This window comes from Odontesthes bonariensis, chromosome 19 (assembly GCF_027942865.1).
Source record: "Odontesthes bonariensis isolate fOdoBon6 chromosome 19, fOdoBon6.hap1, whole genome shotgun sequence".
Classification (NCBI taxonomy): Eukaryota; Metazoa; Chordata; class Actinopteri; order Atheriniformes; family Atherinopsidae; genus Odontesthes; species Odontesthes bonariensis.
In genome coordinates, this window is record NC_134524.1 from 944812 (window position 1) to 971038 (window position 26227).

The 26227-nt window shown below is 47.5% G+C and overlaps 1 protein-coding gene across 1 annotated transcript in view; it reads left to right on the forward strand.

Annotated features, from left to right (window-relative positions):
- Positions 1–26227, forward strand: part of LOC142369442 (uncharacterized) — a 34109-nt gene that overhangs the window by 552 nt on the left and 7330 nt on the right. The window contains exons 2-6 of the mRNA XM_075451803.1: positions 4100–4447; positions 4527–4622; positions 4713–5039; positions 9838–10170; positions 10271–10585. Coding sequence (XP_075307918.1) covers positions 4100–4447; positions 4527–4622; positions 4713–5039; positions 9838–10170; positions 10271–10585 — 1419 coding nt within the window. The remainder of the gene's footprint in view (positions 1–4099; positions 4448–4526; positions 4623–4712; positions 5040–9837; positions 10171–10270; positions 10586–26227) is intronic.

Sequence of the window (26227 nt, forward strand, 5' to 3'; positions counted from 1 at the left end):
TCAATTTTATCCACTTTGGTTTTACTTCTGCGGCACAAAATCATGATAAATGTCATTTCAAGGCTATTCAAAGATAGATTCCAGGTATAATTCATCATAATCCAATTCATTCAACTCCAAATTAGTCCAGTTCATGCAAAGTCCGATTTTATAAAAGCAGCCGAGGTCAGGAAACCCACAGATTAACTAAAACTTCTGTCTGATCCACTCCCCCTGTGGAGAGAAAAAACTCCCTTTGAACAGGAAGAAACCTCCATGAGAACCAGAACCAGGAAGAAATCTCCACCAGAACCAGAACCAAGAAGAAACCTCCATCAGAACCAGAACCAAGAAGAAACCTCTATCAGAACCAGAACCAGGAAGAAACCTCCATCAGAACCAGAACCAGGAACCATCTGCCTGGACCATCTGGGGTCTGAGAGGACAGGAAAGAGGGGACAACAAGCAGCGTAACACCAGGCCAGGGACACCTGCTGAGAGAGAGAAACACAAGTTAATGACAACAATGATGTCACATGTTCATGGAGAGGTGCATCATAGGAGCTCCCACAGCAGGCTGGGCCTATAGCAGCTTAACTATGGGATGTTCCAGGGTCAGCTGAGCCATCCCTAACTATAAGCTTTATCAGAAAGGAAAGTTTTAAGCCTGATCTTAAAGAGGGGCCTGATAACTGAAGGCTCTGCCTCCCAAACTGGCAGCTGGTTCCACAGAGAGGGGCCTGATAACTGAAGGCTCTGCCTCCCAAACTGGCAGCTGGTTCCACAGAGAGGGGCCTGATAACTGAAGGCTCTGCCTCCCAAACTGGCAGCTGGTTCCACAGAGAGGGGCCTGATAACTGAAGGCTCTGCCTCCCAAACTGGCAGCTCCTTCCACAGAGAGGGGCCTGATAACGGAAGGCTCTGCCTCCCAAACTGGCAGCTGCTTCCACAGAGAGGGGCCTGATAACTGAAGGCTCTGCCTCCCAAACTGGCAGCTCCTTCCACAGAGAGGGGCCTGATAACTGAATGCTCTGCCTCCCAAACTGGCAGCTGGTTCCACAGAGAGGGGCCTGATAACTGAAGGCTCTGCCTCCCAAACTGGCAGCTGGTTCCACAGAGAGGGGCCTGATAACTGAAGGCTCTGCCTCCCAAACTGGCAGCTGGTTCCACAGAGAGGGGCCTGATAACTGAAGGCTCTGCCTCCCAAACTGGCAGCTGGTTCAACAGAGAGGGGCCTGATAACCGAAGGCTCTGCCTCCCAAACTGGCAGCTGGTTCCACAGAGAGGGGCCTGATAACGGAACGCTCTGCCTCCCAAACTGGCAGCTCCTTCCACAGAGAGGGGCCTGATAACGGAAGGCTCTGCCTCCCAAACTGGCAGCTGGTTCCACAGAGAGGGGCCTGATAACTGAATGCTCTGCCTCCCAAACTGGCAGCTGGTTCCACAGAGAGGGGCCTGATAACTGAAGGCTCTGCCTCCCAAACTGGCAGCTGGTTCCACAGAGAGGGGCCTGATAAGTGAAGGCTCTGCCTCCCAAACTGGCAGCTGGTTCCACAGAGAGGGGCCCGATAACTGAAGGCTCTGCCTCCCAAACTGGCCGCTGGTTCCACAGTGAGGGGCCTGATAACTGAAGGCTCTGCCTTCCAAACTGGCAGCTGGTTCCACAGAGAGGGGCCTGATAACTGAAGGCTCTGCCTCCCAAACTGGCAGCTGGTTCCACAGAGAGGGGCCTGATAACGGAAGGCTCTGCCTCCCAAACTGGCAGCTGGTTCCACAGAGAGGGGCCTGATAACGGAAGGCTCTGCCTCCCAAACTGGCAGCTCCTTCCACAGAGAGGGGCCTGATAACTGAATGCTCTGCCTCCCAAACTGGCAGCTGGTTCCACAGAGAGGGGCCTGATAACTGAAGGCTCTGCCTCCCAAACTGGCAGCTGGTTCCACAGAGAGGGGCCCGATAAGTGAAGGCTCTGCCTCCCAGACTGGCAGCTGGTTCCACAGAGAGGGGCCCGATAACTGAAGGCTCTGCCTCCCAAACTGGCAGCTGGTTCCACAGAGAGGGGCCCGATAACTGAAGGCTCTGCCTCCCAAACTGGCCGCTGGTTCCACAGAGAGGGGCCTGATAAATGAAGGCTCTGCCTCCCAAACTGGCAGCTGGTTCCACAGAGAGGGGCCCGATAACTGAAGGCTCTGCCTCCCAAACTGGCAGCTCCTTCCACAGAGAGGGGCCTGATAACTGAAGGCTCTGCCTCCCAAACTGGCAGCTGGTTCCACAGAGAGGGGCCCGATAACTGAAGGCTCTGCCTCCCAAACTGGCAGCTGGTTCCACAGAGAGGGGCCTGATAACGGAAGGCTCTGCCTCCCAAACTGGCAGCTCCTTCCACAGAGAGGGGCCTGATAACTGAAGGCTCTGCCTCCCAAACTGGCAGCTGGTCCCACAGAGAGGGGCCTGATAACTGAAGGCTCTGCCTCCCAAACTGGCAGCTGGTTCCACAGAGAGGGGCCTGATAACTGAAGGCTCTGCCTCCCAAACTGGCAGCTGGTTCCACAGAGAGGGGCCTGATAACTGAAGGCTCTGCCTCCCAAACTGGCAGCTCCTTCCACAGAGAGGGGCCTGATAACGGAAGGCTCTGCCTCCCAAACTGGCAGCTGGTTCCACAGAGAGGGGCCTGATAACGGAAGGCTTTGCCTCCCAAACTGGCAGCTGGTTCCACAGAGAGGGGCCTGATAACTGAAGGCTCTGCCTCCCAAACTGGCAGCTGGTTCCACAGAGAGGGGCCCGATAACTGAAGGCTCTGCCTCCCAAACTGGCAGCTGGTTCCACAGAGAGGGGCCTGATAACTGAAGGCTCTGCCTCCCAAACTGGCAGCTGGTTCCACAGAGAGGGGCCTGATAACTGAAGGCTCTGCCTCCCAAACTGGCAGCTGGTTCCACAGAGAGGGGCCTGATAACTGAAGGCTCTGCCTCCCAAACTGGCAGCTGGTCCCACAGAGAGGGGCCTGATAACTGAAGGCTCTGCCTCCCAAACTGGCAGCTGGTTCCACAGAGAGGGGCCTGATAACTGAAGGCTCTGCCTCCCAAACTGGCAGCTGGTTCCACAGAGAGGGGCCTGATAACTGAAGGCTCTGCCTCCCAAACTGGCAGCTCCTTCCTCAGAGAGGGACCTGATAACTGAATGCTCTGCCTCCCAAACTGGCAGCTGGTTCCACAGAGAGGGGCCTGATAACTGAAGGCTCTGCCTCCCAAACTGGCAGCTGGTTCCACAGAGAGGGGCCCGATAAGTGAAGGCTCTGCCTCCCAGACTGGCAGCTGGTTCCACAGAGAGGGGCCCGATAACTGAAGGCTCTGCCTCCCAAACTGGCAGCTGGTTCCACAGAGAGGGGCCCGATAACTGAAGGCTCTGCCTCCCAAACTGGCCGCTGGTTCCACAGAGAGGGGCCTGATAACTGAAGGCTCTGCCTCCCAAACTGGCAGCTGGTTCCACAGAGAGGGGCCCGATAACTGAAGGCTCTGCCTCCCAAACTGGCAGCTCCTTCCACAGAGAGGGGCCTGATAACTGAAGGCTCTGCCTCCCAAACTGGCAGCTGGTTCCACAGAGAGGGGCCCGATAACTGAAGGCTCTGCCTCCCAAACTGGCAGCTGGTTCCACAGAGAGGGGCCTGATAACTGAAGGCTCTGCCTCCCAAACTGGCAGCTGGTTCCACAGAGAGGGGCCTGATAACTGAAGGCTCTGCCTCCCAAACTGGCAGCTGGTTCCACAGAGAGGGGCCTGATAACTGAAGGCTCTGCCTCCCAAACTGGCAGCTGGTTCCACAGAGAGGGGCCTGATAACTGAAGGCTCTGCCTCCCAAACTGGCAGCTGGTTCCACAGAGAGGGGCCTGATAACGGAAGGCTCTGCCTCCCAAACTGGCAGCTCCTTCCACAGAGAGGGGCCTGATAACTGAAGGCTCTGCCTCCCAAACTGGCAGCTGGTTCCACAGAGAGGGGCCTGATAACTGAAGGCTCTGCCCAGACCAGAACCAGAACCTTGCTGGTGGTAAGGCTCAGAGAGGCGGGACCAGAACCAGCCGGCGGGTTGTCAGTCATACCAACATCACTTCTCTCTGTGTCTGTATCCTCACAGTTTCCCAGCATGCCTCTGGCGTGGAAGTGCGAGAGGGGGCGGAGTCCGTCCTGCTGCCTTGTGTTTCTCAGTTTGAGATGGACAAGGCCACGGTGGTGTGGAGCCGGGACGATCTGAATCCCCCCACAGTTCACCTGCGCAGACAGGGTGGCGACGACCTCCAGAACCAGAACCAGCATTACAGCGGCCGCACCTCCATGGACGCCAACGCTCTGAGAACCGGAGAGCTCGCTCTCACCCTGACCAAGCCCAACATCTACGACAGCAGCAGGTACACCTGCAGCGTCCGCAGGTTGGGGGAAGACCTGAGCAAGACGGAGGTTCTGCTGGAGGTCCAAAGGGACGGAGGTCAGTCTGCAGCTGGTGCTCAGAGCCCAGTTTCATTCGGGTTCATCAGGAAGTAACGGTCATTCGTCTGTGCTCTCAGTTCCCACCTGGGTCCCAGTTGTCCTGGTTCTCCTGGTTATTGCTGCTGCTGTCATCGTGGCCGTTGCTGCGCGCTTCAGGGACTATTTCAGGAAAGGTGGGTGGTGTTGTCTGTCCTACTGTCTGTCCAGCTACTGTCTGTCCTGCTGTCTTTCTGTCCAGCTGCTGATGTCCCTTGTCCTCTCAGTCCCTCAGGTGGTGGTGAATTCAGGGGTAAATTATGTCCTGCTGCCCCTTCTAACCACAGTTCGTCTTCCTGAAGACGCTAAAGTGGAGTGGACAGTCGGTAAAGACAGGGTGGTCCATGTGTCTCAGAGCGGCTCCAATCAGCTCGAACACCAGCACCCGTCTTACAGAGGACGAACAGAGTTCAAACGTAATCTGATGAAGATCGGAGTCCTTTGTCTGAAACTGAAACATCCCACAGACAGAGACATGGAGACCTACATCTGTACCGTCTTCAGCCTGGAGGGACACATCCTGACAAAGAAGAGAGTGAAACTGGAGGTCAGAGGTCAGTGCTGCAGTGCCACGGGTGCTCAGAACAGGTGTACAGTACAGGTACACAGAACAGATGTACAGAACAGGTGCACAGAACAGGTGTACAGAACAGGTGTACAGAACAGGTGTACAGAACAGGTGCTCAGAACAGGTGCTCAGAACAGGTGCTCAGAACAGGTGTACAGAACAGGTGTACAGAACAGGTGTACAGAACAGGTGCTCAGAACAGGTGTACAGAACAGGTGTACAGAACAGGTGTACAGAACAGGTGTAAAGAACAGGTGCTCAGAACAGGTGCACAGAAAAGGTGTACAGAACAGGTGCTCAGAACATGTGTACAGAACAGGTGCTCAGAACAGGTGTACAGAACAGGTGTACAGAACAGATGTACAGAACAGGTGTACAGAACAGGTGTACAGAATAGGTGCACAGAACAGGTGTACAGAACAGGTGCTCAGAACAGGTGCTCAGAACAGGTGCTCAGAACAGGTGCTCAGAACAGGTGTACAGAACAGGTGTACAGAACAGGTGTACAGAACAGGTGCTCAAAACAGGTGTACAGAACAGGTGTACAGAACAGGTGCTCAGAACAGGTGCTCAGAACAGGTGTACAGAACAGGTGTACAGAACAGGTGTACAGAACAGGTGTAAAGAACAGGTGTACAGAACAGGTGTACAGAACAGGTGTAAAGAACAGGTGTACAGAACAGGTGTACAGAACAGGTGCTCAGAACAGGTGCTCAGAACAGGTGTACAGAACAGGTGTACAGAATAGGTGTACAGAACAGATGTACAGAACAGGTGTACAGAACAGGTGTACAGAACAGGTGCTCAGAACAGGTGTACAGAACAGGTGCTCAGAACAGGTGTACAGAACAGGTGCTCAGAACAGGTGCTCAGAACAGGTGCTCAGAACAGGTGTACAGAACAGGTGTACAGAACAGGTGTACAGAACAGGTGTACAGAACAGGTGTACAGAACAGGTGCTCAGAACAGGTGTAAAAAATAGGTGTACAGAACAGGTGCTCAGAACAGGTGTACAGAACAGGTGCTCAGAACAGGTGTACAGAACAGGTGTACAGAACAGGTGCTCAGAACAGGTGTACAGAACAGATGTACAGAACAGGTGCACAGAACAGGTGTACAGAACAGGTGTACAGAACAGGTGTACAGAACAGGTGTACAGAACAGGTGCACAGAACAGGTGTACAATACAGGTGTACAGAACAGGTGTACAGAACAGGTACAAAGAACAGGTGCTCAGAACAGGTGTACAGAACAGGTGCTCAGAAGAGGTGTTCAGAAAAGGTGTACAGAACAGGTGTACAGAACAGGTACAAAGAACAGGTGCTCAGAACAGGTGTACAGAACAGATGTACAGAACAGGTGCACAAAACAGGTGTACAGAACAGGTGTACAGAACAGGTGTACAGAACAGGTGCACAGAACAGGTGTACAAAACAGGTGTACAGAACAGGTGTACAGAACAGGTGTACAAAACAGGTACAAAGAACAGGTGTACAGAACAGGTGTACAGAACAGGTGCTCAGAACAGGTGTACAGAACAGGTGTACAGAACAGGTGCTCAGAACAGGTGTACAGAACAGATGTACAGAACAGATGTACATAACAGATGTACAGAACAGGTGAACAGAACAGATGTACAGAATAGGTGTACAGAACAGGTTTACAGAACAGGTGTACAGAACAGGTGCTCAGAACAGGTGTACAGAACAGATGTACAGAACAGATGTACATAACAGATGTACAGAACAGATGTACATAACAGATGTACAGAACAGGTGTACAGAACAGATGTACAGAATAGGTGTACAGAACAGGTGTACAGAACAGGTGTACAGAACAGGTGCTCAGAACAGGTGTACAGAACAGGTGTACAGAACAGGTACAAAGAACAGGTGTACAGAATAGGTGTACAGAACAGGTGTACAGAACAGGTGCTCAGAACAGGTGTACAGAACAGGTGCTCAGAACAGGTGTACAGAACAGGTGTACAGAACAGGTGTACAGAACATGTGCTCAGAACAGGTGTACAGAACAGGTGTACAGAACAGGTGCTAAGAACAGGTGTACAGAACAGGTGTACAGAACAGGTGCTCAGAACAGGTGTAAAGAACAGGTGTACAGAACAGGTGTACAGAACAGGTGCACAAAACAGGTGTACAATACAGGTGTACAGAACAGGTGTACAGAACAGGTACAAAGAACAGGTGTACAGAACAGGTGTACAGAACAGGTGTACAGAACAGGTGTACAGAACAGATGTACAGAACAGGTGCACAGAACAGGTGTACAGAACAGGTGTACAGAACAGGTGCTCAGAACAGGTGTACAAAACAGGTGTACAGAACAGGTGTACAGAACAGATGTACAGAACAGGTACAAAGAACAGGTGCTCAGAACAGGTGTACAGAACAGGTGTACAGAACAGGTGTACAGAACAGGTGTACAGAACAGATGTACAGAACAGGTGCTCAGAACAGGTGTACAAAACAGGTGCTCAGAACAGGTGTACAGAACAGGTGCACAGAACAGGTGTACAGAACAGGTGTACAGAACAGGTGCTCAGAACAGGTGTACAGAACAGGTGCACAGAACAGGTGTACAGAACAGGTGTACAGAACAGGTGTACAGAACAGGTGCTCAGAACAGGTGTACAGAAAAAGGGGCTCAGAACAGGTGTACAGAACAGGTGCTCAGGACAGGTGTACAGTACAGGTGTACAGAACAGATGCTCATATCAGGTGTACAGTACAGGTATACAGAACAGGTGTACAAAACAGGTGCACAGAACAGGTGTACAGAACAGGTGTACAGAACAGGTGTACAGAACAGGTGCACAGAACAGGTGTACAGAACAGGTGTACAGAACAGGTGCACAGAACAGGTGTACAGAACAGGTGTACAGAACAGGTGTACAGAACAGGTGCTCAGAACAGGTGTACAGAACAGGTGCAAAGAACAGGTGTACAAAACAGGTGCTAAGAAAAGGTGTACAGAACAGGTGTACAGAACGGGTGCTCAGAACAGGTGTACAGAACAGGTGTACAGAACAGGTGCACAGAACAGGTGCACAGAACAGGTGTACAGAACAGGTGTACAGAACAGGTGCAAAGAACAGGTGTACAAAACAGGTGCTAAGAAAAGGTGTACAGAACAGGTGTACAGAACGGGTGCTCAGAACAGGTGTACAGAACAGGTGTACAGAACAGGTGCACAGAACAGGTGCACAGAACAGGTGTACAGAACAGGTGTACAGAACAGGTGCTCAGAACAGGTGTACAAAACAGGTGTACAGAACAGGTGTACAGAACAGATGTACAGAACAGGTACAAAGAACAGGTGCTCAGAACAGGTGTACAGAACAGGTGTACAGAACAGGTGTACAGAACAGGTGTACAGAACAGGTGCACAGAACAGGTGTACAGAACAGGTGTACAGAACAGGTGTACAGAACAGGTGTACAGAACAGGTGCTCAGAACAGGTGTACAGAAAAAAGGGCTCAGAACAGGTGTACAGAACAGGTGTACAGAACAGGTGTACAGAACAGGTGCTCAGAACAGGTGTACAGAATAAGGGGCTCAGAACAGCTGTACAGAACAGGTGCTCAGGACAGGTGTACAGTACAGGTGTACAGAACAGATGCTCATATCAGGTGTACAGTACAGGTATACAGAACAGGTGTACAAAACAGGTGCACAGAACAGGTGTACAGAACAGGTGTACAGAACAGGTGTACAGAACAGGTGCACAGAACAGGTGTACAGAACAGGTGTACAGAACAGGTGCACAGAACAGGTGTACAGAACAGGTGTACAGAACAGGTGTACAGAACAGGTGCAAAGAACAGGTGTACAAAACAGGTGCTCAGAACAGGTGTACAGAACAGGTGCAAAGAACAGGTGTACAGAACAGGTGTACAAAACAGGTGCTAAGAAAAGGTGTACAGAACAGGTGTACAGAACGGGTGCTCAGAACAGGTGTACAGAACAGGTGTACAGAACAGGTGCACAGAACAGGTGTACAGAACAGGTGCACAGAACAGGTGTACAGAACAGGTGCACAGAACAGGTGCACAGAACAGGTGCACAGAACAGGTGTACAGAACAGGTGTGCAGAACAGGTGCTCAGAACAGGTGTACAAAACAGGTGTACAGAACAGGTGTACAGAACAGGTGTACAGAACAGGTACAAAGAACAGGTGCTCAGAACAGGTGTACAGAACAGGTGTACAGAACAGGTGTACAGAACAGGTGTACAGAACAGGTGTACAGAACAGGTGTACAGAACAGGTGTACAGAACAGGTGCTCAGAACAGGTGTACAGAAAAAGGGGCTCAGAACAGGTGTACAGAACAGGTGTACAGAACAGGTGTACAGAACAGGTGCACAGAACAGGTGTACAGAAAAAGGGGCTCAGAACAGGTGTACAGAAAAAGGGGCTCAGAACAGGTGTACAGAACAGGTGTACAGAACAGGTGTACAGAACAGGTGTACAGAACAGGTGTACAGAACAGGTGTACAGAACAGGTGTACAGAACAGGTGCACAGAACAGGTGTACAGAACAGGTGTACAGAACAGGTGTACAGAACAGGTGCTCAGAACAGGTGTACAGAACAGGTGTACAGAACAGGTGTACAGAACAGGTGCTCAGAACAGGTGTACAGAAAAAGGGGCTCAGAACAGGTGTACAAAACAGGTGCTATGAAAAGGTGTACAGAACAGGTGTACAGAACAGGTGCACTGCTGCTGCTGCCTGTACAGCTGATGGTGCTTGCTGTCCTCTCAGTTCCTAAGGTGGAGGTGGATTCAGGGGTGGAGTCCGTCCTGCTACCCTGCACCTCCTCAGTTCACCTGTCTAAGGACATGATGGTAGAGTGGAGCTTCAACCACATCTGGATCACAAAGGTCCACGTTTATCAGAGCGGCTCCGACCGACCCGAAGAGCAGAACCAGCTTTACAGAAACAGAACGGAGATGAAGGAAGACCTGCTGAACACCGGAGACCTCAGTCTGACTCTGAGACGGCCCACGGATGGAGATAACTACATCTACACCTGCAGCGTCTACAGCAGGGAGGGGAGCATCCTGATGAGGAAACAGGTGAAGGTTCAGGTCAAAGGTCAGAGCCGAACTCACAAAGCACTCCCTCCTGAAAACCTTACACCTGTCGAGTGGTCCAGGAGCATGTTCGTCATCATGGTGTTGTGTTGTTCTCTCAGTCTGTCAGGTGGAGGTGGAGGAGGGGGAGGAGTCTGTCCGGCTGCCCTTTCAAACCTCAGGTGACCTGTCTGAGGCCACCGTGGACTGGTTGCGCTACGACCCCGACCCCCTGATGACGGTCTACAAACATCAGGGTGCCAGTGGGAGCCCTGAGCAGGACTCGTTCTACAGAGGTCGGGCGAAGCTGAACGAGGAAACGGGAGACTTCAGTCTGACCCTCATGTTCCCAACAGACAGAGACACGGGCAGATACATCTGCAGAGTGACCGGCAAGAAGAACTGGAGGAAGAAAACCGTGCTGCTCAGAGTCATGAGTAAGTCTGTGTTTGAAACCGCATACTACATACTACATACTGCATACTGCATACTACTTACTACATACTACATACTACATACTACATACTGCATACTGCATACTGCATACTGCATACTACTTACTACATACTACATACTACATACTACATAATACACACTACATAATACACACTACATACTACACACTACACACTACATACTACATACTACATACTGCTTACTACAAACTACATACTACATACTGCATACTGCACACTACATACTACAAACTACATACTACACACTACATACTACATACTACATACTGCATACTACAAACTACATACTACATACTACATACCGCATACTACATACTACAAACTACATACTACACACTACATACTACATACTACATACTGCATACTACAAACTACATACTACACACTACATACTACATACTACACACTACACACTACATACTACATACTACATACTGCTTACTACAAACTACATACTACATACTGCATACTGCATACTACAAACTACATACTACACACTACATACTACATACTACATACTGCATACTACAAACTACATACTACACACTACATACTACATACTACACACTACACACTACATACTACATACTACATACTGCTTACTACAAACTACATACTACATACCGCATACTACATACTACAAACTACATACTACACACTACATACTACATACTACATACTACATACTGCATACTACAAACTACATACTACATACTACATACCGCATACTACATACTACAAACTACATACTACACACTACATACTACATACTACATACTGCATACTACAAACTACATACTACACACTACATACTACATACTACACACTACACACTACATACTACATACTACATACTGCTTACTACAAACTACATACTACATACTGCATACTGCATACTACAAACTACATACTACATACTGCTTACTACAAACTACATACTACATACTGCATACTGCACACTACATACTACAAACTACATACTACACACTACATACTACATACTACATACTGCATACTACAAACTACATACTACACACTACATACTACATACTACACACTACACACTACATACTACATACTACATACTGCTTACTACAAACTACATACTACATACTGCATACTGCATACTACAAACTACATACTACACACTACATACTACATACTACATACTGCATACTACAAACTACATACTACACACTACATACTACATACTACACACTACACACTACATACTACATACTACATACTGCTTACTACAAACTACATACTACATACCGCATACTACATACTACAAACTACATACTACACACTACATACTACATACTACATACTGCATACTACAAACTACATACTACATACTACATACCGCATACTACATACTACAAACTACATACTACACACTACATACTACATACTACATACTGCATACTACAAACTACATACTACACACTACATACTACATACTACACACTACACACTACATACTACATACTACATACTGCTTACTACAAACTGCATACTACATACTGCATACTGCATACTACAAACTACATACTACATACTGCATACTGCATACTACAAACTACATACTACACACTACATACTACATACTACATACTGCTTACTACAAACTACATACTACATACTGCATACTGCATACTACAAACTACATACTACACACTACATACTACATACTGCATACTACAAACTACATACTACACACTACATACTACATACTACACACTACACACTACATACTACACACTACATACTAAATACTGCATACTACATACTGCATACTACATACTACACACTACATACTGCATACTACATACTATATACTACATACTACATACTACATACTACACACTACATACTACGTAGTACACACTACATACTACAAGGCAGGAATTTTTCACTTTGGCCTTGTGCCCTTGAAAATTATATCTGCCATAAGGCCACAGTGGCCTTGATGCCCTCTCTGACTAAGTTTTGCGGTTTAGCAGTCTGCCTCTTTTCTGACACGGCTTCAATGATCAATGAGCATCTGGTTGAGAAAAAAAAAAGTGTTTGAAGTGTTTTTGTTACTACTTGGATAAGTTACATTGCAGTTAGCTAACAACTAGGCAGTTAGCGCTGTGTTGTTAGCTGTCAAAGACCTCTGTGCAGACTAGGTTTGTTTGCTGCTCGTTTATCCAGGGCTCTAACTTAACACCCGCCAACCCGCCAAATGCGAGTGAAAGTTATTTTTGGCGTGTATTAAAAAAAACTCACTAGCCGGCTTGGCCGATGATAAATGAGGAACTTTACCATCTATTTCGCGGGACGTGCGAGCGCAGTTTCTATGGGAACGCATAGAAACCGCCGAGGCTGCCGTACTAGGGGAGCGGGTCACTCTGGTTGGGAAATACGATAGACGCCGGTGTTCAGTCGATTTCTCCTACTTGTCGAGAATTACTACTTTGTGCATGCGCCGAGCCGATTTTCTAAGTTTCGTTTTCACGCCAATAATGTTTTGCGACCCTGCGTCTGATTATTTTCTCTTTTGGAAGACATGCAAAGTAATAAAACACTTAGGCCTATCGTATTAACAAGCAATTAGCTTAACATGCACAAATGGGGTGTCATTCACCATTTGATTTTTGTATTTGGGACACTTCTGTCTTAGGTGACTCTGCTCCATCATTGTGAATGAATGCATTGAGAAGGGGGAGCATTATTTGACAGCGTGTTGTTGGTACAAATACAGACGCAAACACTGACAAAATGTGGCGATGGTTGGGACAGCCGGCCGTGAAGAGAAAAGATATGCCTGCCAAAGGAGGGGAGGAGGATGATATTTTGAATGTATTGAATCTGGCATGGTGACAGCTTGCGCACACGCCGGCCACACTTTGTGAGAAAAGGGAAAAATGGAACTGATTTAGATGGATCCGAAGACAGTTCCGAGAGCTCGGACGATGTTTAAGCATTTCACAGTATCCATAATTCCATAATTAGTCTGTGCACATAGTTTTGTGTTTAATTTTGTGCATTATCTGCACTAAAATATGGTTGGAAAGTTGTTAAATATTTCCATTTTTGTAGATTCAGGGTTCAAATGAATATAAATCAGTTTTAAAGTTATTTTTTTTATGTACAAAAAATGTGACCCTGAATAGTATGCGAGGGTTGAGGAGTAATGAAATGTTTGAATAAGTTTTGTATGCACATAAGTTTAATTGCAATTTGGTCCATTGAATGCTTAATAAGTGTATATATAAAAGTATTGTAAATGCATATACAATCGCAGTCACTTCATATCATATGTTAAATCATTGTTTTAATTTATGGCCTTTGTGCCCTTAAAAAATTGACAACTCAAAAGGCCAAGTGGCCTTGCCCCTAAAATGACGAAATTCCAGGCCTGGTACATACTACATACTGCATACTATATACTACATACTACACACTACACACTACACACTACATACTACATACTACATACTACATGCTACATGCTACATGCTACATACTTCCATACTACATACTGCATACTTCCATACTACATACTACATACTGCATACTACATACCACATACTGCATACTTCAATACTGCATACTGCATACTACATACTGCATACTACATACCACATACTGCATACTACATACTACATACTACATACTACACACTACACACTACACACTACATACTACATACTACATACTACATGCTACATGCTACATGCTACATACTTCCATACTACATACTGCATACTTCCATACTACATACTACATACTGCATACTACATACCACATACTGCATACTTCAATACTGCATACTACATACTACATAGGGGAGAGTGGGGTGAGTTGTGCCAGTTTTTACTTAAATTGACTTTAAAACGAGGCCATGACAGTAATGCTTCCATCTAAAATATGTACATATATTTCAGGATGAGGTGCATCCCTGGGAACAATCACTTTGGATCTGAAATATAGTATTTAAGAAATATGGCTTTCTGAAAAAAAGTGGTCTCGTGGCACAACTTGCCCCCAGTGCGGGGTAAGTTGTGCCTTTGGAGAGAATACATTGGGGTAAATTGTGCCATTGATTATTGAAGTAAAACAGTATATTTTGATCTCAGAAACAGTAATGCTATATAAAAGATAGACAAAGTCAATACAAAATTACTCATTTAAGGTTTATTTAGTTATTTTACAACATCAAAAGCTAATTTTCTACAAGCCTATTGCGCCACATGAGCACATCAAAGGTCAATTTTCTTAAACAAGGCCTAGTGCCACATGAACACGTTTAGAACTAAATGAAATTCAAATGAAGACCAAAGTGACTGCAATTCTCTTCACAGATCTGGCCTACTATATAACATCCCACTTGTCGATGCTACAGGGGAATATAAATTTCTGCTCCCTTCTGGCTGTACCACCAAGTTTTTGTGGTGTGGGTAGTTTCTTCAGCACATCTTCTCTAGGGATGACTCCTTCATCATTTTCTTTGAAAGTGAAGATGGGCTTTCCATCCACAGACCTCTTACTACTTTGCCTTAGAAACTTTGCGCTGATGTCGGCACCATCAACCTTCTCAACCAATCCAATGTAGTTGTAGGATTTGGTTTTGCCTGCAAAGTTCACAATGACAAAGTCCCCAGCAGACAGATCCTTCTCACCATCATCATCATCATCATTCTGGACATCTGAACTCTCATAGTCAGTGGTGTCGTTAAGTGGAACGCAAATGTCACTCTCTTCTGAGCTACTGGAGACAACCACTTTCTTTTTTGGTTTGGACCCTTTCAGAGCCCCTCTCTTCTTATTTTCATTCCTTTTCTCCTTTTCACCCCTTTCATTTTCATTGTCGTGTGTGTTCTCCAGGTCATCTTCTACTTCATCATCGTCAATCATGACTTTACGTTTACGTTGATTTGATTCTTTGAGAGCCATTTTCCTCTGCCTTTCATTCTTTCTCTTTTCTTTTTCAGCCATTTTGTCTTCTTTTTCTTTTTGTGCCTTCTCCAGCTCCATCTTCTCAGGTGTGTCAGTCACGATTTTTGATTTGACTTTCTTTCTTCTAATTTTCGGCCTTCTTGCTCTGGCTTTTGGCAAGGGAAGTATGGCTTCTGGAGATACATAACCCAAATGGGCAGAAAAAACAGTTTCGCCACTTGATGACTGCTCGGGATTTGGTTCCAGAAGATTGGGTGGCTGCCCTGGGTCTGGACCTGCTTCAAGACCTGTGGCATGGGTTGGCTCCTGTGATGGTCCAGGCAGGTCAGCAACAACACTGGTGGACAGCTCTTCTGGGTTTGGCCTGTCTGTTAGCATTGATGGGGCATAATCTTCATCTGGGAAGATATCCCTGTTGAATGGGAATATGCCTGTCACTCTGAAACCTGATGTGATGTTTCTGGGTGTCATTGCCGACATGAATGCTTGGTTTACAAGTTCTGGGACCTCGTAAATCGTTACGGTTCTACCAGGATTAGTGCGCATCCATCCATCCATCGCACTGTTGTAGTAGGTTTTCAGTGAGTAATAGACTGTTTTGTCTAAAGGTTGCAAGCGGTGTGAGGTATGAGGTGGCAGGGTGAGCATAACAACACCATTTTCTTTAGCAGTTGTCACTGCCTTCAGTGAGATGTGAGATTCATGGTTGTCCAGAATGAGCAGGACTGGGTGATTGGTGGAGCAGTTGGTTTGGTGGATGAAGTGCTCCATGAAGATGGTGAAGGCTTCTTCATTCATCCAACCAGACCTTGTAGAATGACCTATAGATCCTGCTGGTGATCCATTCAGGAACTGTTCTTTGAAACGTACACGCGGGAAAACAAACATGGGTGGGATTGCATTTCCTGTGGCATTCACTGCACAGGCCACAGTTACAAGCTCTCCTCTTTCAGCTGATGTCACTGAACCCACTTGTTTCTTCCCTTTCTCTGTGACAATCTGCTTGGGTGTCTGTACCGTTGTCACACCAGTTTCATCCATGTTGTAGATCTTGTGTGGAGGGAAGTTATACCTGAAATGAGATTAACGTTCTGTTGATCAGAGAAGTTTACAGCAATTTTAGGTACATGGATGTGGTTATGTAAATGTCAACTCTGCTACTGAGAACAGGGAACCCACTATAGATGATGTTCCCCCTCTCCTTCCCAGGATTCCTGGTCAGTGTGAGAGAGTACACTGTACAGGAGTGTCTTTCTGGGGCTGACATGTCAAGGCCATGATTATTACCTGTCCATCACTTTAGAGAGGTTATCAAAGAACTCCCCCACGTTGTGCCTATTAAAGGCAGTAGCTCTACCAAGAGAAGTTGCTTCAGGAGTGCGGCATGACAAATGGTGGCGTGCTTTAAAGGCCGCAAACCAATCACGCCCTAGAAAAGATTAAAGTTTATTAGCATTTGTCCCTTATTGAGTCATTGCAGTTTACATTCATTTTTACATAGGCCTACTGTAAGTTTAAGTTATACACTCTGAATAAGTACCTAATTTTGCTTCTCTGTTGCTATATGCATGGTGATAACTGATAATAAGCATTCCCTGGGAAAATAATTTTTAATGCTCCCTATTACTTTTTCTTAATAAATGCACACTTAACCCAACCTGCTTTTTCCTCTCTGATCCAGCTGGCAGGGATATCGGTTTCATTTCTTCGGGCGTACTCAAAAGCCAGTTCACAGCATTTCATGGGACTTAGACCATGAAACATTGCTGCTAGTGCCTTTATATGTTCTGCCAGCTCTTTCTCCATATGTTCATCAAAGACTTGATTGGCAAGTCCAGTTCTTTTATATCCTGGCCTTATGTCTTTTCCATCTTTCTTTTTCTTCTCCATGTATCGTTTTAATGTCATCCTGCATATGTTCATCTGCCTCGCCACCTGACGAATGGACTTCCCCTTCTCCACCTCTTTCACTGCTCTGTCCATGTCCTCTAGAGGAGTGGAGGCCCTGCCTGTCTTCCTCTTATAACTCCGTGGCATGATGGTCTATTTCTCTTTTGGTCTAAAATTAAGAATGTCAGATAGTTTTAGTGATAAAATGTAAGAATACAATGTACAATTACAATAAAATAATATGTTTAAAATATTCATAAGTGGGGGTGAGTTGTGCCACTGGCACAACTTAACCCAGGCCCTTTGGCACAAATCACCCCAACCCTACCATTTTGTAAAAAATGCATCATCCAGCAGTTTTGAGGTAACATCTTGCTAGCTGTATAGACTCATAGTGTAGCTTACCAAAGCAATAAAACATGTGTGAAATGTTTTTAAACTTGTCTATAACTGTTCAGACACAACAATAAAAAAACATTGATCATAGATATTTTACATTGAAAGGCAAAAAACTGTTTTTTGAACTTAAATGTGCTTACCTTTCATGCAATGATGCTCTCTTCTTTGCAGGATGAGTAAAATGGCTGACTCTTCAAAAATGTGTGGTCACATGACCAATTTCTTCTATGGTTCCCTAGAAACAGGTGGTGGCACAACTTCCCCACTGGCACAAATCACCCCACTCTCCCCTACTACATACTACATACGGCCTTCTACATACTACATGCTACATGCTACATACTACATACTACATGCCACATCTTACATATTACACACTACATACTACATACTGCATACTATATACTACATACTACACACTACACACTACATACTACATACTACATGCTGCATACTACATACTACACACTACATACTACATACTATATACTACATACTACATACTGCTTACTGCATACTGCATACTGAATACTACATACTGCATACTGCATACTGCATACTGAATACTACATACTGCATACTTCCATACTACATACTCATCGATCAATCAGTATGCAGAGCGTTTACCCACAATGCATTTCGCTCCTGCCCGAGCCAAAATCAGCCGGCCTGAAGCTGATTTCTCTTAAGCTCTAAGCTTTGTAAACTTTAGCAACATTTGAAACATTTTCAGGTGAGAAAGTAGTCGTTTCGATCCCCAACCTTTTGACAACCTGACAAAATACCGGCTGTTTACAATTTTGTTCCAAAGAATTCGGCGCTACTAAAGCTAGCCGCAGTGAGCGACACACTTCCGGTTATTTTCACAAAATAAAATACCCGTTGCCTTTTATCATAGGGAAAGCCATTACGATACAATCAGTGCTTTTGTTTTGAAAACAGGAAGTGAACCTACCCTCGTTGTAGCTAGCTTGAAACTGCCGTTTTGACAGGAAATGACGATCGGCAACGTCACGTTAAGTTGCATCTTGGGTAGGTTGAGTATGAGCAGTAACCTCATGATGCATACCCAACATTTAGGAGAATCTAGTATGCATCCGGGAACTTAAAAAAAGTTCAAATTAGTAGGAGTAGTAGGAGAAGTAGGGTAAGTATGCGGTTTCAAACACAGTCTAAGTCTGGAGATACCAGCCAGAGGGGCGTGTGTTGATGAAGGTTCTCAGTCATCATAGAGATCAGTCTGGAGATCCCAGCCAGAGGGGCGTGTGTTGATGAAGGCTCTCAGTCATCATGGTGGTCAGTCTGGAGATACCAGCCAGAGGGGCGTGTGGTGATGAAGGTTCTCAGTCATCATGGTGGTCAGTCTGGAGATACCAGCCAGAGGGGCGTGTGTTGATGAAGGTTCTCAGTCATCATAGAGATCAGTCTGGAGATACCAGCCAGAGGGGCGTGTGTTGATGAAGGCTCTCAGTCATCATGGTGGTCAGTCTGGAGATACCAGCCAGAGGGGCGTGTGTTGATGAAGGTTCTCAGTCATCATAGAGATCAGTCTGGAGATACCAGCCAGAGGGGCGTGTGTTGATGAAGGCTCTCAGTCATCATGGTGGTCAGTCTGGAGATACCAGCCAGAGGGGCGTGTGTTGATGAAGGTTCTCAGTCATCATAGAGATCAGTCTGGAGATACCAGCCAGAGGGGCGTGTGTTGATGAAGGTTCTCAGTCATCATAGAGATCAGTCTGGAGATACCAGCCAGAGGGGCGTGTGTTGATGAAGGCTCTCAGTCATCATGGTGGTCAGTCTGGAGATACCAGCCAGAGGGGCGTGTGTTGATGAAGGTTCTCAGTCATCATAGAGATCAGTCTGGAGATACCAGCCAGAGGGGCGTGTGTTGATGAAGGTTCTCAGTCATCATAGAGATCAGTCTGGAGATACCAGCCAGAGGGGCGTGTGTTGATGAAGGCTCTCAGTCATCATGGTGGTCAGTCTGGAGATACCAGCCAGAGGGGCGTGTGTTGATGAAGGTTCTCAGTCATCATAGAGATCAGTCTGGAGATACCAGCCAGAGGGGCGTGTGTTGATGAAGGCTCTCAGTCATCATGGTGGTCAGTCTGGAGATACCAGCCAGAGGGGCGTGTGTTGATGAAGGTTCTCAGAAATCATAGAGATCAGTCTGGAGATACCAGCCAGAGGGGCGTGTGGTGATGAAGGTTCTCAGTCATCATGGAGATCAGTCTGGAGATACCAGCCAGAGGGGCTTGTGTTGATGAAGGTTCTCAGTCATCATGGTGGTCAGTCTGGAGATACCAGCCAGAGGGGCGTGTGTTGATGAAGGTTCTCAGTCATCATGGAGATCAGTCTGGAGATACCAGCCAGAGGGACGTGTGGTGATGAAGGTTCTCAGTCATCATGGTGGTCAGTCTGGAGATACCAGCCAGAGAGGCGTGTGTTGATGAAGGTTCTCAGTCATCATAGAGATCAGTCTGGAGATACCAGCCAGAGGGGCGTGTGTTGATGAAGGCTCTCAGTCATCATAGAGATCAGTCTGGAGATACCAGCCAGAGGGGCGTGTGTTGATGTAGGCTCTCAGTCATCATGGTGATCAGTCTGGAGATCCCAGCCAGAGGGGCATGTGTTGATGAAGTTTCTCAGTCATCATAGAGATCAGTCTGGAGATACCAGCCAGAGGGGCGTGTGTTGATGAAGGCTCTCAGTCATCATGGTGGTCAGTCTGGAGATACCAGCCAGAGGGGCGTGTGTTGATGAAGGTTCTCAGTCATCATGGTGGTCAGTCTGGAGATACCAGCCAGAGAGGCGTGTGTTGATGAAGGTACTCAGTCATCATGGTGGTCAGTCTGGAGATACCAGCCAGAGGGGCGTGTGGTGATGAAGGTTCTCAGTCATCATGGTGATCAGTCTGGAGATACCAGCCAGAGGGGCGTGTGTTGATGAAGGTTCTCAGTCATCATAGAGATCAGTCTGGAGATACCAGCCAGAGGGGCGTGTGTTGATGAAGGTTCTCAGTCATCATAGAGATCAGTCTGGAGATACCAGCCAGAGGGGCGTGTGTTGACGAAGGTTCTCAGTCATCATAGAGATCAGTCTGGAGATACCAGCCAGAGGGGCGTGTGTTGATGAAGTTTCTCAGTCATCATAGAGATCAGTCTGGAGATACCAGCCAGAGGGGCGTGTGTTGATGAAGGCTCTCAGTCATCATGGTGGTCAGTCTGGAGATACCATCTAGAGGGGCGTGTGTTGATGAAGGTTCTCAGTCATCATGGTGGTCAGTCTGGAGATCCCAGCCAGAGGGGCGTGTGTTGATGAAGGCTCTCAGTCATCATGGTGGTCAGTCTGGAGATCCCAGCCAGAGGGGCGTGTGTTGATGAAGGTTCTCACTCATCATGGAGATCAGTCTGGAGATACCAGCCAGAGGGGCATGTGTTGATGAAGGTTCTCAGTCATCATGGTGGTCAGTCTGGAGATACCAGCCAGAGGGGCGTGTGTTGATGAAGGTTCTCAGTCATCATGGTGGTCAGTCTGGAGATACCAGCCAGAGGGGCGTGTGGTGATGAAGGTTCTCAGTCATCATGGTGATCAGTCTGGAGATACCAGCCAGAGGGGCATGTGTTGATAAAGGTTCTCAGTCATCATAGAGATCAGTCTGGAGATACCAGCCAGAGGGGCGTGTGTTGATGAAGGTTCTCAGTCATCATGGTGGTCAGTCTGGAGATACCAGCCAGAGGGACGTGTGGTGATGAAGGTTCTCAGTCATCATGGTGGTCAGTCTGGAGATACCAGCCAGAGAGGCGTGTGTTGATGAAGGTTCTCAGTCATCATAGAGATCAGTCTGGAGATACCAGCCAGAGGGGCGTGTGTTGATGTAGGCTCTCAGTCATCATGGTGATCAGTCTGGAGATCCCAGCCAGAGGGGCATGTGTTGATGAAGTTTCTCAGTCATCATAGAGATCAGTCTGGAGATACCAGCCAGAGGGGCGTGTGTTGATGAAGGCTCTCAGTCATCATGGTGGTCAGTCTGGAGATACCAGCCAGAGGGGCGTGTGTTGATGAAGGTTCTCAGTCATCATGGTGGTCAGTCTGGAGATACCAGCCAGAGAGGCGTGTGTTGATGAAGGTACTCAGTCATCATGGTGGTCAGTCTGGAGATACCAGCCAGAGGGGCGTGTGGTGATGAAGGTTCTCAGTCATCATGGTGATCAGTCTGGAGATACCAGCCAGAGGGGCGTGTGTTGATGAAGGTTCTCAGTCATCATAGAGATCAGTCTGGAGATACCAGCCAGAGGGGCGTGTGTTGATGAAGGTTCTCAGTCATCATAGAGATCAGTCTGGAGATACCAGCCAGAGGGGCGTGTGTTGACGAAGGTTCTCAGTCATCATAGAGATCAGTCTGGAGATACCAGCCAGAGGGGCGTGTGTTGATGAAGGTTCTCAGTCATCATGGTGATCAGTCTGGAGATCCCAGCCAGAGGGGCATGTGTTGATGAAGTTTCTCAGTCATCATAGAGATCAGTCTGGAGATACCAGCCAGAGGGGCGTGTGTTGATGAAGGCTCTCAGTCATCATGGTGGTCAGTCTGGAGATACCATCTAGAGGGGCGTGTGTTGATGAAGGTTCTCAGTCATCATGGTGGTCAGTCTGGAGATCCCAGCCAGAGGGGCGTGTGGTGATGAAGGCTCTCAGTCATCATGGTGGTCAGTCTGGAGATCCCAGCCAGAGGGGCGTGTGTTGATGAAGGTTCTCACTCATCATGGAGATCAGTCTGGAGATACCAGCCAGAGGGGCATGTGTTGATGAAGGTTCTCAGTCATCATGGTGGTCAGTCTGGAGATACCAGCCAGAGGGGCGTGTGTTGATGAAGGTTCTCAGTCATCATGGTGGTCAGTCTGGAGATACCAGCCAGAGGGGCGTGTGGTGATGAAGGTTCTCAGTCATCATGGTGATCAGTCTGGAGATACCAGCCAGAGGGGCATGTGTTGATAAAGGTTCTCAGTCATCATAGAGATCAGTCTGGAGATACCAGCCAGAGGGGCGTGTGTTGATGAAGGTTCTCAGTCATCATAGAGATCAGTCTGGAGATACCAGCCAGAGGGGCGTGTGTTGATGAAGGTTCTCAGTCATCATAGAGATCAGTCTGGAGATACCAGCCAGAGGGGCGTGTGTTGATGAAGGTTCTCAGTCATCATGGTGATCAGTCTGGAGATACCAGCCAGAGAGGCGTGTGTTGATGAAGGTTCTCAGTCATCATAGAGATCAGTCTGGAGATACCAGCCAGAGGGGCGTGTGTTGATGAAGGCTCTCAGTCATCATGGTGATCAGTCTGGAGATCCCAGCCAGAGGGGCGTGTGTTGATGAAGTTTCTCAGTCATCATAGAGATCAGTCTGGAGATACCAGCCAGAGGGGCGTGTGTTGATGAAGGTTCTCAGTCATCATGGTGGTCAGTCTGGAGATACCAGCCAGAGGGGCGTGTGTTGATGAAGGTTCTCAGTCATCATAGAGATCAGTCTGGAGATACCAGCCAGAGGGGCGTGTGTTGATGAAGGTTCTCAGTCATCATAGAGATCAGTCTGGAGATACCAGCCAGAGGGGCATGTGTTGATGAAGGTTCTCAGTCATCATAGAGATCAGTCTGGAGATACCAGCCAGAGGGGCATGTGTTGATGAAGGTTCTCAGTCATCATAGAGATCAGTCTGGAGATACCAGCCAGAGGGGCGTGTGTTGATGAAGGTTCTCAGTCATCATAGATATCAGTCTGGAGATACCAGCCAGAGGGGCGTGTGTTGATGAAGGTTCTCAGTCATCATAGAGATCAGTCTGGAGATACCAGCCAGAGGGGCATGTGTTGATGAAGGTTCTCAGTCATCATAGAGATCAGTCTGGAGATACCAGCCAGAGGGGCGTGTGTTGATGAAGGTTCTCAGTCATCATGGTGGTCAGTTTGGAGATACCAGCTAGAGGGGCGTGTGTTGATGAAGGTTCTCAGTCATCATAGAGATCAGTCTGGAGATACCAGCCAGAGGGGCGTGTGTTGATGAAGGTTCTCAGTCATCATAGAGATCAGTCTGGAGATACCAGCCAGAGGGGCGTGTGTTGATGAAGGCTCTCAGTCATCATGGTGGTCAGTCTGGAGATACCAGCCAGAGGGGCGTGTGTTGATGAAGGTTCTCAGTCATCATGGTGGTCAGTCTGGAGATCCCAGCCAGAGGGGCGTGTGTTGACGAAGGTTCTCAGTCATCATAGAGATCAGTCTGGAGATACCAGCCAGAGAGGCGTGTGTTGATGAAGGTTCTCAGTCATCATGGTGATCAGTCTGGAGATACCAGCCAGAGGGGCGTGTGTTGATGAAGGTTCTCAGTCATCATAGAGATCAGTCTGGAGATACCAGCCAGAGGGGCGTGTGTTGATGAAGGTTCTCAGTCATCATGGTGATCAGTCTGGAGATACCAGCCAGAGGGGCGTGTGTTGATGAAGGTTCTCAGTCATCATGGTGGTCAGTCTGGAGATACCAGCCAGAGGGGCGTGTGTTGATGAAGGTTCTCACTCATCATGGAGATCAGTCTGGAGATACCAGCCAGAGGGGCGTGTGTTGATGAAGGTTCTCAGTCATCATGGTGGTCAGTTTGGAGATACCAGCCAGAGGGGCGTGTGTTGATAAAGGCTCTCAGTCATCATGGTGGTCAGTCTGGAGATACCAGCCAGAGGGGCGTGTGTTGATGAAGGTTCTCAGTCATCATGGTGGTCAGTTTGGAGATACCAGCTAGAGGGGTGTGTGTTGATGAAGGTTCTCAGTCATCATAGAGATCAGTCTGGAGATACCAGCCAGAGGGGCGTGTGTTGATGAAGGTTCTCAGTCATCATAGAGATCAGTCTGGAGATACCAGCCAGAGGGGCGTGTGTTGATGAAGGTTCTCAGTCATCATGGTGATCAGTCTGGAGATCCCAGCCAGAGGGGCATGTGTTGATGAAGGTTCTCAGTCATCATGGTGATCAGTCTGGAGATACCAGCCAGAGAGGCGTGTGTTGATGAAGGTTCTCAGTCATCATGGTGGTCAGTCTGGAGATACCAGCCAGAGGGGCGTGTGTTGATGAAGGTTCTCAGTCATCATAGAGATCAGTCTGGAGATACCAGCCAGAGGGGCGTGTGTTGATGAAGGTTCTCAGTCATCATAGAGATCAGGATGACGCTGTGACGCTTTGCGGTAAGACGTGTTACATCACTTCCTGTTACCTTGCTTGTGTACTGATAATCACTTTATTTCGATCTATAACTTACACAATTTTGCATAGTTAAACTCTATAGCTTACCGTTCTGTTCTAACACACTCCTACAGATCTTTAATCTCACTTTTTAACGGTGTGTTTGGTTCTCTAGCGTAGCATGGCTACCGGTTCTCTTCCTCCTTCTCCTGCTTTCACCTGCTCCGTGTGTCAGATGTTTAGTTACTCCTCTTCCTCCTTTAGCGATAATGGTACATGTAACAAATGTAGTCTTTTTGTAGTTTTGGAGGCGAGGTTATCTGAATTGGAAGCTCGGCTCTGCACTGTTGAAAATCAACCGATAGCGAGCCAGGCCCCTTTAGCCAGTGTGGAGCCACCTAGCGTAGCTAGCTCCATTAGCCTCCCCCTAGCAGAACCTGAGCAGCCAGGATTACAACGTGGCTGGGTGACTGTCAGGAAGAGGCATAGCTCTAAAGTCAAGCCCGTTGTTCACCATCGACCTGTCCACGCTTCAAACAGATTTTCCCCACTCAGCGACACACCCGCTGAGGACAAAACCCTGGTAACTGGCAGCTCCATAGTCAGAAACGTGGCATTAGAGGCACCAGCGGCCATAGTCAAATGCATTCCAGGGGCCAGAGCGGGCGACATAGAATCCTATTTAAAACTGCTGGCTAAGGATAAACGTAAATATGGTAAAATAGTTATTCACGTCGGCGTTAATGACACCTGGTTACGCCAATCGGAGGTCACTAAAATTAATGTTGCATCGGTGTGTGATTTTGCCAGAACAATGTGGGACTCCGTAGTTTTCTCTGGACCCCTGCCAAATCTGACCAGCGACGACATGTTTAGCCGCATGTCGTCTTACAATCGCTGGTTGTCTAGATGGTGTCCAGCAAACAACGTGGGCTACAGAGATAATTGGCAATCTTTCTGGAGGAAACCTGGTCTGATGAGGAGAGACGGCATCCATCCCACTTTGGAAGGAGCAGCTCTCATTTCTAGAAATATGGATGAATTTATTTGCCACCCTAAAACATGACAACCCAGGGCTCAGACCAGGATGCAGAGTTGTAGTCTTACACACTTCTCTGCAGCTTCCCACCTGCTGCTACCCACCCAATCGATTAAC